At 36.7% G+C, this 17,336-nt stretch overlaps 1 protein-coding gene across 1 annotated transcript in view; it reads right to left on the bottom strand.

Moving 5' to 3' along the window:
* HCN1 (hyperpolarization activated cyclic nucleotide-gated potassium channel 1) overlaps positions 1-17,336 on the bottom strand; it is a 387,144-nt gene that overhangs the window by 123,805 nt on the left and 246,003 nt on the right. Inside the window, exon 3 of the mRNA XM_010857188.1 lies at positions 178-396. Within this exon, the coding sequence (XP_010855490.1) occupies positions 178-396 (219 nt within the window). The remainder of the gene's footprint in view (positions 1-177; positions 397-17,336) is intronic.

Here is a 17,336-nt window from a genome sequence, read left to right as displayed (position 1 = left end):
ACAAAAGCTATGAGGACCATCTTGAAAAAACTTCAAAATATGGAAACATTGTGGTTTCCTCCTTCGAACATTTCAGCTCATTATAGTTTCGTTACTGGGCATAGTTTATTTATCTGAATACTATTAATTAAATTGACAAACTAGCTGGTTGAATATATTAGAGATAAAACCAATTACCTTCTCTTGATATTGCCGCCTTGAGGAATCCAAAGACTGGATTAGAGCTGTGGCGTGGCCAACAAACATGGCGTAGCAGGTGGCCCCGACGATCATGCTCAGCATGGTGATCCACAGGTCAGACATGCTCACGGGGGCTTGGGCTCCGTAGCCGATGCACAGCATATGACTCATCGCTTTGAAGAGTGCGTAGGAATACTGCTTTCCCCAAGAATCATTCTGCAACAGAAGAGAGAAAGGAAATAGAGTGAACCATTAGGATAGCAGAAGAAAAATGAGTATGACCGATAAACAGAAGCATTATAACATTCTTGTAATAGAGCATTTACACAGATACTTCGCCCCAATAGTTAATCAAAAGACCGGATGTTTTTCAAAACTTGCTAAATATAACGAAATAGAAATAGTCTATGTTAAAATATGCAATCCTGGTCAGTTTTATATGTTTTTAAAACTAAAAATTCCTTTTGGGACAGTGGTGTGAATGAATGTTGATAAGTTCATTTTAAAATTTCCAGGAAATCTGTGTCATTCTCTAGAAATATATTATTATTTGCAAATTGAGAAATGCTGCTGATTGATATGAAGCACATAGGCTTAAGTATAGGAATTTTTGTCAAAGCTATCATATTAAAATTTTGAAAGTCCAAATGATATATTTGTATAGACCTCAATGAATACCTCAATACCTTAAATGAAAAATTAACATAATTTGGAAATACAGATCTGATAAGTGAAAAGACTTCCTTGAAGACTTCTCTGAGTAATGAATATTGAAATTCAAATGTCAAAGTTGATGATGGATGAATCTTACTGGCTTTCTGTAGAATAATAAAATAAAATAAGCAAAATAATATCTTGGAGGACACTGAAAAAAAACAAAAATGCTGACTTCTGAGATTAGTTATTAGATGGAATTTCTGATGTAATTTCAAAACTCTATCTTAAACTCAATTCTCCAAAAATAAGTTATTCAATATATCTTATATATTGTCTGATAAAACTTAAAGAACTTTTTTGATCAATGTATCAAACTGCCTAGTCCAGGATTTACCTCATTTATGAGACTCAGGGTAAAATAAAAATTTGAGGCCTTTTAGTTTAAAATGTAGGGGGGGAAAGTATTGTTGAAGATAATATATAAAGAATTTTCCTTAAAATATTTAATTCATTATAAAACTTGGGATAATAGTGCTAGTTGAGTAACAACATAAACTTATACATTTCAAAAAGTTAAATTCTGGTATCATAATTATATATAATACAAGTAATACTATACTATTGTGATATCTTGAATGATCATACAATTTTTATGGCTTAGTTTTCTGACAAATTCATTCTTTATGTCATAAAAATTTATATGATTAATAATTTCATCTTCAATGATAAAACTGAAAATTACATCAGTTCCTTTTGGCTAATGCAATATCACAAATAATTTCTGATACATTTTTAATTTGGGGGAAGATCTTTCTGTTGATGCAACCTTTACTGGAACTGGAGTATTTATAGCCTGGGGACAACATTAGGATGAATGTTTGATAAATTATTTTAATATATAAATTTTAGTACTTCTGGAGCTGATGATTCTCATGGAATAATTTCTAATAAATGATTTAACTCCATAAAAATCATATTCAAGAAACTCTGTCTTATTTTTATATTACAGTTTTTTTTTGGGTTGTTTTCAAATCAAATATTTGTTTTGTTTTTTTGTTTGTTTGTTTTTTAATTTTATTTTATTTTTAAACTTTACATAATTGTATTAGTTTTGCCAAATATGTAAATTAATATGGACATTGTTAAGAAATAATAGAGAAATATGTACGATTCATCAGTTCTTCTCAAAGGTGAAATCCTGCAAACTATAGAGCAATGTTACAACAAGAAACTGACATGAATATAATCCACTGATATCATTTATATTTCACTAAACATGTACTCATTTGTATACACAAATTAGTTTTATTCAGTTTTATTACATGTATCGGTTCCTATATTCATCAACACTGTCAAGATACAGAACAATTCTATCACAACAAAGAACCATTACACTTTTTTGTAAAACCATTACACAGTTTTTCTATTGAACTTAATGTTAAATGTAAATGTATGCAATGATATTTTAATGTTTCCTCTGACATTTCCTGTAACTTTTAATTAAAGAATGATCAATGCAAGAAGCCAAAAATAGCTTCCTGATTTGTATATAACCCATAATGCCTGATTAGGTTTTATCTTCCTGTATTTTCAATTACAAGGAAAATTTAATTTAAAAATTGTCTTCCTTATTAATAACTGGCTCATTTAAAACTTCATATGAAAATAGTGTTATTTTCCACTATAAGTGATGATCTTTAAATTTCTTATTGCTAGGCTGGTGCATATTTGCATCTCAATGTTGCAGGAGTTGTTAAATCTGGAGATTTTAAAATCAAGAATTCTAATAACTACCTGATAACTTTTATTGAAACGGCTATATGAATTCTTTTATCATGTAATAATTTATTGACAAAGTTTACTGTTTGAGCTCCACAGGGTCTGTCTTGGAACTTAAGAGATTTAATATTTATGTAGATACTTTGGAGATGGGTTCTTGGGCCTGACAGGTGAATCTCACCATGGTCTTCTCCTGGCTGGCATGGAAAGTCCTCCTGTGTGTCTCTGCTGCCTAGTGTTAATACTGCTGCTTCTGTTGCTGCCTTTGCCACTGCTAACCTGGACCCAGTTCAGGCCTGTCCACATTAGAGACACAAAGCATCCAAGACTGCTGAGGCGTGCATATCTGTGCCTTGCTGCCAGGCCAACTGCTTGGCTTCTGTACTTCCTGCTGTGCCTGTAGGCTTGAACCTGTATATGCACAGCTGCTACCTTGCAGCGCCAATGCTCATATTCATGGTTCCATGTCCCAGTGGACTTTGCTTATGAACATAAATTCAAAGATAATGCTATTATGAATTTCAAGATGGCTGCAGCAGAGCATGAATCCAAGTGCAGAGTCCTTCCTAAAGTAGGTCCTTTTACAACTCCCAGATCATAAACCACATGTACATACAGTGTCTGTCAAATTAACTTGAGTCTGTCAAACTAACTCCTAAATAATCATAAATTTTAAAATAATGTATTAATATTAAATATATGTACAGATATTTTGTTTATTGTTTTAATACGGCTTTCTAAAGTTAAGTTTATAGATTAAAACAGAACATGATAAGTTTGAAAAATCCAACCTCATAAACTTTGGAACTGGTTGAGTCTGCAGACAAATAAAATATAACCAGTCTCATTTAGTTGAAAGTTAAGGTTCTTAAAGTGAAATTCATTTTATTTTTTTATACAATAGGTCATGTTGCCATTTTAAGCTACCCCTAGTCTCTGTCAGTATAAAATGAAATTTAATTTTAAAGAAAGAAAATTATTTATGATATTATACATGGCAAATTGTATAATGAACTCATGCACAAGTTTGCATTTTGGGGAATGAACAGAGCTCATACTCTCAGGAATACACTTAGGGTTCCCCAAATTCTAGATGTTTCATAAACAAGAAATGGAATATTTAATTAACAGAGCAACGTGCTCTATAAAAATCTTCAATGTACCTATTATTTAAAATGATACTTAAATTCTTGAAATTTGACTCAGTTTCATACTGATAATACTAAAATTGGATACATTACAAACCAAACTACAAAATAAACAAAGGTCTTTTATCCTGTGATCCATTCAAAGAATGGATAGAAAGAAAACAAGCTTGACTAGTTTCTTACTGGATTTAAATCTCTTTAGAGCTCCTAGAGAACTGCAGGTATTCACCTGTCATGGTGACTTCTACCCTGTATATGATGATCATCTCATGGACTTATATTTTCTCATAGATTAGAGTCTAAATAGCATAATTCAGTAGAGATACTCAACATTTTTTATTACTGTCAAAAGGAGTGAATAAATAAATTTTGACTATAATTAGTTAAAACCAGCATAAAAATTTCTTCCTTTATGTTGTTTAGGCATCTTGAGGTAATTAGATATAATGGAAATAATTAAAAAGTTCAAAAAGGTGTCCAATGGAGGTTGTGCTTTCTGTTCATGTTGGTTTTTTAGGAGAAGCGGCATGAGGAGCTAGAGAGTAAAGTTTAAACCAATTTTCCTAAATAATGCAACTAGATAGCTGCCAAACTATTTTATACAAGAATGTGTGTTATGTTCATTTTCAGTTATCTCCTAAGGCACACACAACAGACATACATATTCCCTTTTAAATGAGTTGAAATAAATGTCTATTATACATGCTTCATGATTCCTTTGGATCATGGAAAACTTTTCAACTCTTGTTTTATCCATCCCTTTCTCCCTTTCTCTCCATTTCTACTTCTTAAACCAGGCATGGTTTTCTCTGTACCTTTTTCCATGTTAACATAAATACATGGAAAACACACACACACACAACACACACATTCTGAGATTGTGGCTTTTTAATCCTTCAAAAATGAATTATATTATATACATTTTTTTCTGTATATTGCTTTTCTCACAGAAATACCCCTCCAAAAGTCTAGTGATGCCACATAGCTAATTCACCCATTTTCTACTGTTTCCTAGCTTCTTCCATGACAAATTATTCTATAATAAACAATCTAATACATATAACCCTTATTTTGATCAATCAGATTCCCAGAAAAGTCTTTATTGGGTCAAAAAGCAAAGTTTTCAATTGATTTTAAAATATACTGCCAGACTGAAAAATACTGTGAGTCAGTTCAGTCGCTCAGTCATATCCAACTCTTTAAGACCCCATTGACTGCAGCACACCAGGCTTCCCTGTCCATCACCAACTTCCAGAGCTTGCTGAAATTCATGTCCATTGAGTCAGTGATGCCATTCAACCAACTCATCCTCTGTCGTCCTCTTCTCCTCCTGCCTTCAGTCTTTCCAAGCATCAGGGTCTTTTCCAGTGAGTGAGATTTTTAGCATCAGGTGGCCAAAATATTGGAGTTTCAGCTTTGGCATCAGTCCTTCCAATAAATCTTTAAGGGTGATTTCCCTTATGATTGACTGGTTGGATCTCCTTGCAGTCTAAGGGACGCTCAAGAATCTTCTTCAACAACACAGTTCAAAAGCATCAATTATTCAGCACTCAGCTTTCTTTATATTCCAACTTTCACATCCATACATGACTGCTGGACAAACAATAGCTTTGATGAGATGGCCCTTTGTTGGCAAAGTAATGTCTCTGCTTTTTAATATGCTGTCTAGGTTGATCATAGCTTTTCTTCCAAGGAGGGTCTTTTAATTTCATGGCTGCACTCACCATCTGCAGTGATTTTGAAGTCCAAGAAAATAAAATTTCTCACCGTTTCCATTGTTTCCCCATCTATTTGCCATGAAGTGATGGGACTGGATGCCATGATCCTCATTGAATTTTAAACCAGCATTTTCACTCTCCTCTTTCATCTTCATCAAGAGGTTCTTTAGTTCTTCTTCACATTGTACCATAAGGGTGCTGTCATCTGCATATCCAGAGAAGGCAGTGGCAACCCACTCCAGTACTCTTGCCTGGAAAATCCCATGGACGGAGGAGACTGGCAGGCTGCAGTCCATGGGGTCGCGAAGAGTCAGACATGACTGAGCGACTTCACTTTCACTTTTCACTTTCACACATTGGAGAAGGAAATGGCAACCCACTCTAGTGTTCTTGCCTGGAGAATCTCAGGGACAGGGAGAGCCTGGTGGGCTGCCGTCTATGGGGTTGCACAGAGTCAGACATGACTGAAGTGACTTAGCAGCAGCAGCATCTGCATATCTGAATATATTAATATTTCTCCTGGCAATCTTGATTCCAGCTTGTTCTTCATCCAGCCTGGAGTTTTGCATGATGTACTTTGCATATAAGTTAAATAAGCAGGGTGATGATATATAGCCTGGACGTACTCCTTACCCTATTTGGAACCAGTCTGTTGTTCCATGTTCAGTTCTAACTGTTGCTTCTTGACCTGCATACAGATTTCTCAGGAGACAGGTCAGGTGGTCTGGTATTCCCATTTCTTTAAGAATTTTTCAGAGCTTTTTGTGATCCACACAAAGGCTTTGGCATAATCAATAAAGCAGAAGTAGATGTTTATCTAGAATTCTTTTGCTTTTCTGATGATCCAACAGATATTGGCAATTTGATTTTTGGTTCTTCAGCCTTTTCTAAATCCAGCTTGAACCTCTGGAAATTCACAGTTCACGTTCTGTTGAAGCCTGGCTTGAGAATTTTGAGCATTACTTTGCTAGCATGTGACATGTGTGCAATTGTGCGGTAGTTTGAACATACTTTGGCATTGCCTTTCTTTGGGATTGGAATGAAAACTGACCTTTTCCAGTCCTGTGGCCATTGTTGAGATCTCCAAATTCGCTGGCATATTGAGTGCAGCACTTTCTCAGCATCATCTTTTAGGATTTGAAATAGCTCGACTGGTATTCCATCACCTCCACTAGCTTTGTTCGTAGTGATGCTTCCCAAGGCCCACTTGACTTTGCATTCTAGGATGTCTGGCTCTAGGTGAGTGATCACACTATTGTGGTTATCTGGATCATGAAGATATTTTTTCGTATAGTTCTTCTGTTCATTCTTGCCACCTCTTAATACCTTCTGCTTGGTACATACCAGTTCTGCCCTTTATTGTGCCCATCTTTGAATGAAATATTCCCTTGGTATCTCTAATTTTCTTGAAGAGATCTCTAGTCTTTCCCATTCTATTGTTTTCCTCTATTTCTTTGCACTGATCACTGAGGAAGGCTTTCTTATCTCTCCTTGATATTCTTTGGAACTCTGCATTCAAATGGGTATATCTTTTCTTTTTGCCTTTGTCTTTTGCTTCTCTTTTTTTCTCAGCCATTTGTAAGATCTCCTCAGACAACCATTTCACTTTTTGCATTTCATTTTCTTGGGGATGGTCTTGATCACTGCCTCCTGTACAATGTCATGAGCCTCTGTCCATAGTTCTTCAGGCACTCTGTCTATCAGATCTAATCCCTTGATCTATTCCTTGAATCTATTTGTCACTTGATTTAGGCCATACCTGAATGTTCTAGTGGTTTTCCCTACTTTCTTCAATTTAAGTCTGAGTTTGGCAATAAGGAGTTCATGATCTGAGCCACAGTCAGCTCCTGATCTTGTTTTTGCTGACTGTATAGAGCTTCTCCATCTTTGGCTGCAAAGAATATAATCAATATGATTTCAGTATTGACCATCTGGGGATGTCCATGTATAGAGTCTTTTCTTGTGTTTGCTATGACCAGTGTGTTCTCTTGGCAAAACTCTGTTAGCCTTTGCCCTGCCCTGTACTCCAAGGCCAAATTTGCCTGTTACTTCAGGTATCTCTTGACTTCCTACTTTTGCCTTGTAGTCCCTTATAATGAAACGACATGTTTTTCTATGTTAGTTCTAAAAGATCTTGTAGTTCTTCATAGACCCATTCAACCTCAGCTTCTTCAGTATTACTATTTGGGGCATAGACTTGGATTACTGTGATATTGAATGGTTTGCCTTGGAAATGAACAGAGATCATTCTGTCATTTTTGAGATTGCACCCAAGAACTGCATTTCAGACTTTTTTGTTGATTTTGAGGGCTACTCCATTTCTTCTAAGGGATTCTTTCCCACAATAGTAGATATAATGGTTATCTGAGTTAAATTCGTTCATTCCAGTCCATTTTAGTTCGCTGATTCCTAAAATGTCGATGTTCATGCTTGCCATCTACTGTTTGACCACTTCTAATTTACCTTGATTCATGGACCTGACATTCCAGGTTCCTGTGCAATATTGTTCTTTACAGCATCGGGCTTTACTTCTATTACTAGTTCCATCCACAACTGGGCATTGTTTTCATTTTGACTCTGTCTCTTCTTTCTTTCTGGAGTTATTTCCCCACTCTTCTCCAGTAGCATATTGGGCACCTACCAACCTGGGGACTTCATCTTTCAGTGTATTCTTTTTGAATTTTCATACTGTTCATGGGGTTTACAAGGCAAGGATGCTGAAGTGGTTTGCCATTCCCTTCTCCAGGGGACCATGTTTTGTCAGAATTCTCCACCAAGACCCATCCATCTTGGGTGGCCATGTTTCCCAAAACAAGTTTTCCAAAAACATGTAAAAATATACTCTTATCACTTTCTATAGTGAGAAAAGCTATTATTATTTATAATAAATAAAAGCTATTATTTTTATATTTCATTGGGTAGGGAACTTGAGAAGGTGTTCACATACTTAATTAATTAGCCCTCTTTTCTGATGAAATTCTTATTTTTCTTTATTTTAAAATACAGTAATATTTTGAAGACTGGATATCAATTCTTTATTTGGTTTAAATATTTACATATAATTTACTCTTTGCCATACAAAGTTATCATTTTATATAGAAAAATAAATTGTAAGGAAATGGCAACCCACCCCAGTTCTTGCCTGGAAAATCCCATGGACAGAGGAGCCTGGTAGGCTACAGTTCATGGGGTCACACAGCATCAGACATGACTGAGTGACTTCTTTCACTTTGACAGCTACAAATTTCCTGTATTGGTTTAAAAAACTCTCTAAATTGGAGATTATTCACAGGTCCTAAATTTCTTGAGATTATGTTATTTTATGTTTACTTATATTTACATCTTTTATCTAAGTAAGGTTTTTTTGCCTTTGGTACACAGAACGAAGTTCACATTTTCTTTCATTCTATAAAGTTTCTCTCTTGAGACAGCATATGACTTCTAACCTAATCCCCACTGACAGAAAAATTGTCTCCTTTGTTATATACTGTCTTTACACCATGGGTGTTTGTTTCTTGGCTCCATATTTTGCTCCATTAACCTACTTGACTATTTCCATGTTGGTAGAATATGGTTTTAAAATACAGTAACCTTAGAATCTATATATCTATAAATACAATCTATTTATCTGTCTATCTATCTACCTATCCATAAAGCAAAGACCCCTCTCAATCCTAACGGGAGTTTAAATTGAGTTACTGAGTAAAGGAATTTGAGCAATACCATGTTTTAAGCAGAAAAAGAAAATGTGGATAGATGATTGCAGATGTGGGACAGGATATTTGAGAGAAAACTCTTATAGGAACAGTCATCAAATCCAGAAAATTCATTGTCTACCTATCTATCAAAAGAGTTACTCATGAATTAGCCAGTCTAAAATATAAAATGATATGTAAGAAAATAAGGACTACACTAGCAAACATATTGATGGCTAGATCTGAAGGCATCACAACAGTTTTTTAGTATAATATGAAAAACTGATTCAGAAAACATTCAGAAAACTAAGATCATGGCATCCAGTCCCATCATTTCATGGCAGATAGATGGGGAAACAGTGGAAACAGTGGCTGACTATTTTTCAGGGCTCCAAAATCACTGCAGATAGAGATTGCAGCAATGAAATTAAAAGACGCTTACTCCTTGCAAGGAAAGTTATGACCAACCTAGGCAGCATATTCAAAAGCAGAGACATTACTTTGCCAACAAAGGTCCGTCTAGTCAAGGCTATGGTTTTCCCAGTGGTCATGTATGGATGTGAGAGTTGGACTGTAAAGAAAGCTGAGCGCTGAAGAATTAATGCTTTTAAACTATGGTGTTGGAGAAGACTCCTGAGAGTCCCTTGGACTGCAAGGAAATCCAACCAGTCCATTCTAAAGGAGATCAGTCCTGGGTGTTCATTGGAAGGACTGATGCTGAAGCTGAAACTCCAGTACTTTGGCCACCTCATGAGAAGAGCTGACTCATTGGAAAAGATCCTGATGCCGGGAAAGATTGAGGGCAGGAGGAGAAGGGGACAACAGAGGATGGGATGGTTGGACGGCATCATCGACTTGATGGACAGGGGTTTGGGTGGACTCCGGGAGTTGGTGATGGGCAGGGAGGCCTGGCGAGCTGCAGTTCATGGGGTCGCAAAGAGTCAGACACGACTGAGCTACTGAACTGAACTGAACTGACCTGAACTGAAAAACTGAAGTTTCTCAACAGGGAATGATACAATCTGAAAGGACAAAATTTATACTTTAAGAAGACTGATCAGGAAGCATTGTTGCAGAGTCATTCTAAACTGAGGATGATTTTTTCTGCCTAAGGGACATGTGGCAACATAAGGAGACCTTTTTGTTTTTAGTGGGTAGAAGCTAGTGAAGCTGCCAAACATCCTAAATTTGCAGGAACGTTCTCCCACAGCATAGAATTATTTGGCCCCAAATGCCAACAATGATGAACTGAGAAATCCTAGTGTGGTGGACAGACTTAACAATGGATTGTTGTTGCTGCTATTCAGTTGCTAAGTTGTGTCTCTTTGTGATCCCATGGACTGCAGCCTGTCAGGATCCTTGCCCATGGGATTTTCCAGGCAAGAATACTGAAGTGGGTTGCCATTTCCTTCTCCAAACAGTGCATACAGAAGTCAATTTAAAAGCTATTACAAGTTTAAGAAAGGTGAAATGAGAGCAAAAATCATATAAAGGTGTAAAGTATAAAACAACAAGAACAACAGGTTTTTTCATAAAATGGTAAAAGAGGTGTCCTTCCCTGGTGGCTCACTGGTAGAGAATCCACCTCCCAATGTGGGAGATGTGGCTTTGATCCCTGTGTTGGAAAGATCACCTGGAGAAGGAAATGACAGCCCACTCCAGTAGTCTTGCCTGGGAAATCCCATGGACAGAGGTGCCTGCAGGGCTACCGACCATGGGGCTGCCATGAATCAAACACAACTTCACAATTGGGCATGCCCGTGAAAGAAACAGGATATTAGAATAACTCAGGGGGTTATAAAATTTTTAGAAAGATTCATGCAATATATGCTCTTCTTTATGGAGGAGAGTGGATCCCACCACCTAATCAGGTGATGGGATCCTCTCTATTATTCTATGAGACCAGTATCATTGAATTTCCACCGCACACATTGTGTTTACAAGACCCAAAACAGCCTTCACAGTGGTATGTAAGTGTTTAGGTGGCAACCATGTGATTATGAGGCTGTTGTTGAAAGAATCCCACCTGGAGGAATAGTATTTTATGCCATTACCTCCATCATCTTTTATCCCTTCTCATCCTTCCCACCACCCACCGACCCACTACTGCAATCCTAACAGGAAAAATTCAAGTTGGAAAATTAGATTGACTGTGATAAAATAGAAATACAGCATTATCTTTGAAAACTAATATGATAAAAAGAGCATGTATAGCTCTAAATTGTTCAAGGCACTGATTATTATATTAAACTAGTTTAGTCTTATCATCATACAATTCTTAAGATGATGTTGAGGTAGAAAACATAGTGACTTGCTCAAGGTTACCAATTTGTAAGTGGAATAATCCACTTCTGTAACCCAGGCAGTCAGACTCTGGGGACCATACTATTATTGACCACTTTATTAACCCAGGCAGGCAGGCTCTAGGGACCACATTATTAACCACTCTATATGGTACTGATTGTGACTTTGTAAACTTAATTATATTTACAACTTCAGGCAAAATATTGAGGGAGAAAGACTAACTGACCAGCTCAAATTTCACATTTCAGCCCTTATTTAATAGAGCAAATTAAAATAAGGCAAAGAATAGGCATAAAGAAAGAAAAGAGAATATTAGAGACTTTTGTGAAAAATCCAAGAACGTTTCTATTCCCAATACATTCTATTTATTTTATTATGTGGCTGTTCTCTTTTCATCTTTCAAAAATGATTCTATCATATTTTAGTCTACATCAACAATAACATAAATAAGAAACTGTATGCTAACAGTGCTTTACCATACCATCTAAATATTACCAGTATACATGTTATCTGAATCCTACTGAAAGTAAATAAGCTGAAAGTAAATAAGTTGTCTATGAGCTCTGATTTAATTAGGGCTTATCTTGTTTTCAAGTAATGATTTACTAACAAATTGCTCCTTATAGATTATTTTTTATTATTCAAAGTATTCACTCATTTAATTCATCACTTCATTGAGATATCATTGAAACTGATTATCTCTTGAGGAAAATGTACTGAGCCAGGTTATAGGAAAATATACATATATATGATAATTTTATTATACTATCAGGGAAATTTCATATAAAAATTATATTTTGAATTTTCTCTAGGTTTACTTAAAATCCTTTGTAAGCATTTGATTTGACACTCTGTTTGTACTGCTATTGAATTTGGGACAGAGTGAAGGGATGTGGCAAAAAGAGAAATATTTATTCTACAGTGTCTAAGATATCCTGACACAGGACATTCAAATTCAAATTAAACCACTTAGTAACACAACATGGCAACAAAAGTTTTCCAGTTCATCATCTTTCACATGAATTAAATTTCTGTTAAGTTAGGAGGCCAAAATATTCCATCATTGAACACCTGAAATAACTATTCATCTTTTGAAAGCGAATATAAATATGTTAAGTAGGTAACATCTTAGCAAAATCTGATCCACAGAATTTAGAGGTTCAAAAATTCACACATGGGTCTGACCCTGTGCTGTGCTCTGGGGGCACCCGGGTGATCAAGATAAAAATCCCTGACTGACGGGGGCCAACGTCCTGGAGAGGCAGACACTAAACAAACACGTGTGTGTGTGTGAGGTCGCGATAAGGGATATTAGAGGAAAATAAAGCCGGAATGGACCATGGTGGAGGGAAGGCCAGATGTGTAGGCTGAGATTTGAGTGAGGAGGGCCGGGAAGAGCCGGGGAAGCGGCACAGGCAAAGGCCAAGAGGAGGGGGTCCAACCGGCCAGCAGGGAAACCCACCTGTCTGCGGCAGAGGAGGGACAGAGTTGGGGACGAGGAGGCCAACGAAAGGCAGAAGCCACCTGCTTCAGGATGGGTCTGGGACCCACTGCTGGGGGTCAGCGTTTAATTCCAAGTGATCTGGGTCCGTGGAGGGCTTTAGGGTTCTAGCTGGGTTTTTATGGCCTGCGGCTGCTGTAACAAATGACCACAAACCATGTGGCTTGCAACAACGGAAATGTATCCTCTCACAGTTCTGAAAGGCGGAAGTCCAAGTTCAAGGTGTGGGCAGGGCCATGCTCCCTCTGAAGGTTCTAGGGGAGGGTCCTTCCTGGCCTCTTTCAGCTTCCAGTGGCTGCAGATGCCTTCGGTTCATGGCCCCATCCCCCAAGTCTCTGTCTGGTCCTCACAGGCCTCCTCTCTGGGTCTCTCTATGTCCAAATACTCCTCTTGTTTCTCTAAATACACCTGTCATTGGAATTAGGGCCCATTGCTCAAGAATGGATCATCTCTAGATCCTTGACTGATTTTACCGGCAAAAACTCTGTTTCTGGGACTTCCCTGGCAGTCCAGTGGTTAAGAATCTGCCTTCCAGGGACTTCCCTGGTGGTCCAGTGGCTAAGACTCCACTCTCCCAATGCAGAGGGCCCAGGTTCAATCCCTGGTCAGGGAACTGATCCCACATGCCACACAATTAAGGGTTCCCAAGCTACAACTAAAGATCCTGCATGCCAGAACTAAGACCTGGCAAAGCCAAATAAATGAATAAAAACATTTAGAAAAACAAAACAAAAAAAGAATCTGCAAAAAAAAAAAAAAATTCACACATGTATACTTAAGTTATTAAAGAAGAGGGATAACAAAATAGAAACTAGAAACCCAGGTAGAGAATCAGCAAGGTTACTAAATTTCTATCAGTGTGTTTAATTACTTTCATGATTATTGAATAAACTTATTAGTTATACCAATTATATCAATGCCAATCAGACCAAAAGTTGCACTGAGTCTCCAAGATAAGGAATATAACACAATATAATATGCCTGAAGTCATAACAAGTGTCAGTAAAATAGGTCACCAATTCCAAATATACTGTATTCACTTGAATATGTTATGATTTTACTTTATCTGTATTTACAAAAACAGAATTAGGGCAGTAAACAGTTGTTCTCCATCAATTTCACAGTGCTGAAAAAGGATACCATCAACAGACTTTGCGTGCAAGCTTTATTGCTTTGCCTGAGTGCTCAGTCACATTCAACTCTTTGAAACCCCATGGACTATAGCCTGCCATGTTTTTCTGTCCATGGGACTATCCCAGCAAGAATACTGGAGAAGATTGACATTTTCTCCTCCAGGGGATCTTCACGACCCAAGGATTGACCCTGTGTTTTCTGTAGCTCCTGTATTGGCAGGCGGATTCTTTACCACTGAGCGACCTGGGAAGCTTTATACTGAATAGTAATTGGAATGGAATTAACTCAGTTTTAAGTATTAATTTTAGTTATTTTTTCTTTGAAATATGTCCCCTAGAATTATTGGATTCATATATTTATTACAAACCCAAACATTTAAACAACATTTTTGGTGAGGTCCCCGTCTTAGTTGAATGAAACACAGTGACTTTTTGTTACAGATCATATTAAGTGATAATGTCAGTAGGAAGACAAGTAGAGATCATTTCAATGTGAATGCTCAGTCATGGCTGACTCTTTGCAACCCCATGGACTTTAGCCCACTGGGCTCCTCTGTCCATGTATTTTCCAGGCAAGAATACTGGAGTGGGTTGCCATTTCCTACTTCAGGTGATATTCCTAACCCAAGGATCGAATGTGTGTCTCCTGTGTTTCCTGCACTGGCAGGCAAATTCTTTGCCACTGTGCCACCTGGGAAGCCCACTCAACTCAGTGAGTCCACCCTCAACTCAACGAGCCCATCACACATTGAATTATTCAGTAGGAATATTGTGCATGCCATTTCTAAGGAGATCTGTGGTAAAGAATGCCAGTAATGGTAGGTGTAATGTCAAAATGGGGATAACCAAAATAAATACTTCTTTAAAATATATATATACCATATATATATATATAGCAACATTTCCCCTATAGCATGGTGTGGTGCAAAGTAAACATTAACCCCAAAGTTCACAAGAAGATAGAGACCCTACCAACACTGTCGTTTTGTTAATTCCGTGACCTATCAACTTTGCTATGTAACATTAACACTGTATTTTTAAAAGTACTGTGGGTTTCCCTCATAGCTCAGTTGGTAAGGACTATATCTGCAATGCAGGAGACCCTGGTTCAATTCCTGGGTTGGGAAGATCCTCTGGAGAAGGGATAGGCTACCCACTCCAGTATTCTGGCCTGGAGAATTCCATGGACTGTATAGTCCATGCGGTTGCAAAAAGTCAGACACAACTGAGTGACTTTCAGTTTCAGGAAATAGTGAATCATTTCTATTCCAGTCACATGATAGAAGATCTTGAATTCTTGGAATATATATTTGTACTCTTGATAGTTATATTTCCAAATAAATCCAAAGCCATGAATTTTAGCAAGGACATTAAAAAAAAAAATCAGATATACAGTCACATATATTTATTTCAGTTGGGGAAATTTATTTTTCTTATTTGTAGTGTTATGATCTGCTTACAATGCTTACAAACATTTGCACCTTTGGCATCAAACCTTTTGCATTACAAGAGAGTTTAAACACTTTATTTTTAGCAATAAAATATAAAGTAACTGAATAACTAAATTGTTGCTAACATAAACAGAATGATGGCTGGTCATTTTAAGAGCTTGATTTAGGCATGTTCCCTGGTCAGTTAATCCTTTGAATTCTTTCTTGTTTCATTAGTGGTGACAAAATACAAAATCCGAATTAAGTAGGTTTATAAATTAAAGTTTAACAGTGATTTAGATTATGGATATTTTCCTCACATTTTTTTGAATGTTGATACATTATTTTAAAATAAAAGTTAAACAAATCAATAAATTACTTTTAAATTTGGCATGTCTATTAACTCCAATTTTTGTACTAAGAATTCATTAACACTTACAGAAAGGCACTAATTGGACATTATTTCAAGATTTTAAAAGTGATTTTTTAATTAGAATTAGCATTTCAAGAAAAATATTTCATTGTTGTATCTCTTTGCACAATATAAGGAATTGTATTTTACACATTTTCTATATATAAATATTGGTAGATATATTTTATATACACATTAATATAAAGGAACAATGGAAGAGATTAGCATAAACAGAACATTTAACTCTTTGCAAGATACTATTACATCATCTCAGACTTCCCTTGTAGCTAAGTTGGTAAAGAATCTGCCTTCGATGCAAGAGACCTGGGTTCAATCCCCGGTCTGGAAAATCCTCTGGAGAAGGAATTAGCAACCCACTCCAGTATTCTTGCCTGGAGAATCCCATGGAGAGAGGAGTCTGGTGGGCTACAGTCCGTGGGGTTGCAAGAGTCAGACATGCCTCAGTGACTAAACCACCAGCATTACATCATCTCGTTGCTCCTTATAAAATTCTTGAAACCTGATATTGTTATTACAGGGAGGGAATACAAAGCTTGGAAAAATTAAATTTCTTGAAAAAAGAAATTTTTTTTCAAAGTTACACACTTGTAGGTGACAAAGCTGGAATGAAACCACAGGTCTGCTGAAGCATAGTATAATCCTCTCCATTCCAAATATCATAGCCATGTATTTCATAACCATTATATAAGTAAAATTCATGATAATTATTATGAAGATTTTTCAAGCATTTTAAGAACATAACTGTAGCACAGAAATTCTTTACAGTATGTGCATACTTTCATTGCAAACGGAAAAGGAAATCTCTACTGCACCTTAAGGGAATTTAGAGGAAAAATTATCTCAGGTTTTCATCAGAGAAGACCTCTGAGGGAAAATTCCCTGGAGCATCTGAGGTCAATAAAGATGGCTTGGTTATAGGGTTGTATTTCACTTTCATATTTTCCTATTGCCAAGAACTCTCAAAGGCTTCTCCTGCTTTCCTCCTATCCCCATAGCCAAGGATGGAGCAAACTATCTTGGTCTCTAATAAGAATGAGTCTTTTGAAAGGAAATCCTTGTCTGAGACTTAATCCTCCAGAGAGTTGGAAGGTGCCCGTGACATTGGGAGGCAAATTCAACATGAAACAGTAACTGATGCCATGTACTGTCACTCAACATCTGGCTGAAGTAAAATAAGCAATTGATGTCATTTTCTAAGTGCTTTTATTTAATATGCACGCAAAGAGTCAGACATGATTTAGTGACTGAACAACAAATGTGCGTTAAATTAATTGTATGGGTTTTAGCAAAGCAGCTCTGCACTGATTATCTTCCAATTAGTAGATCATCTCCTTTTTATGGCATTCTTAAGTTGTTAA

The sequence above is a fragment of the Bison bison genome, unplaced genomic scaffold (assembly GCF_000754665.1).
Source record: "Bison bison bison isolate TAMUID 2011002044 unplaced genomic scaffold, Bison_UMD1.0 scf7180017864378, whole genome shotgun sequence".
Classification (NCBI taxonomy): Eukaryota; Metazoa; Chordata; class Mammalia; order Artiodactyla; family Bovidae; genus Bison; species Bison bison.
The sequence above is the reverse complement of the archived record's forward strand: the minus strand, read 5'-3'. Positions and strand labels throughout refer to the sequence as shown.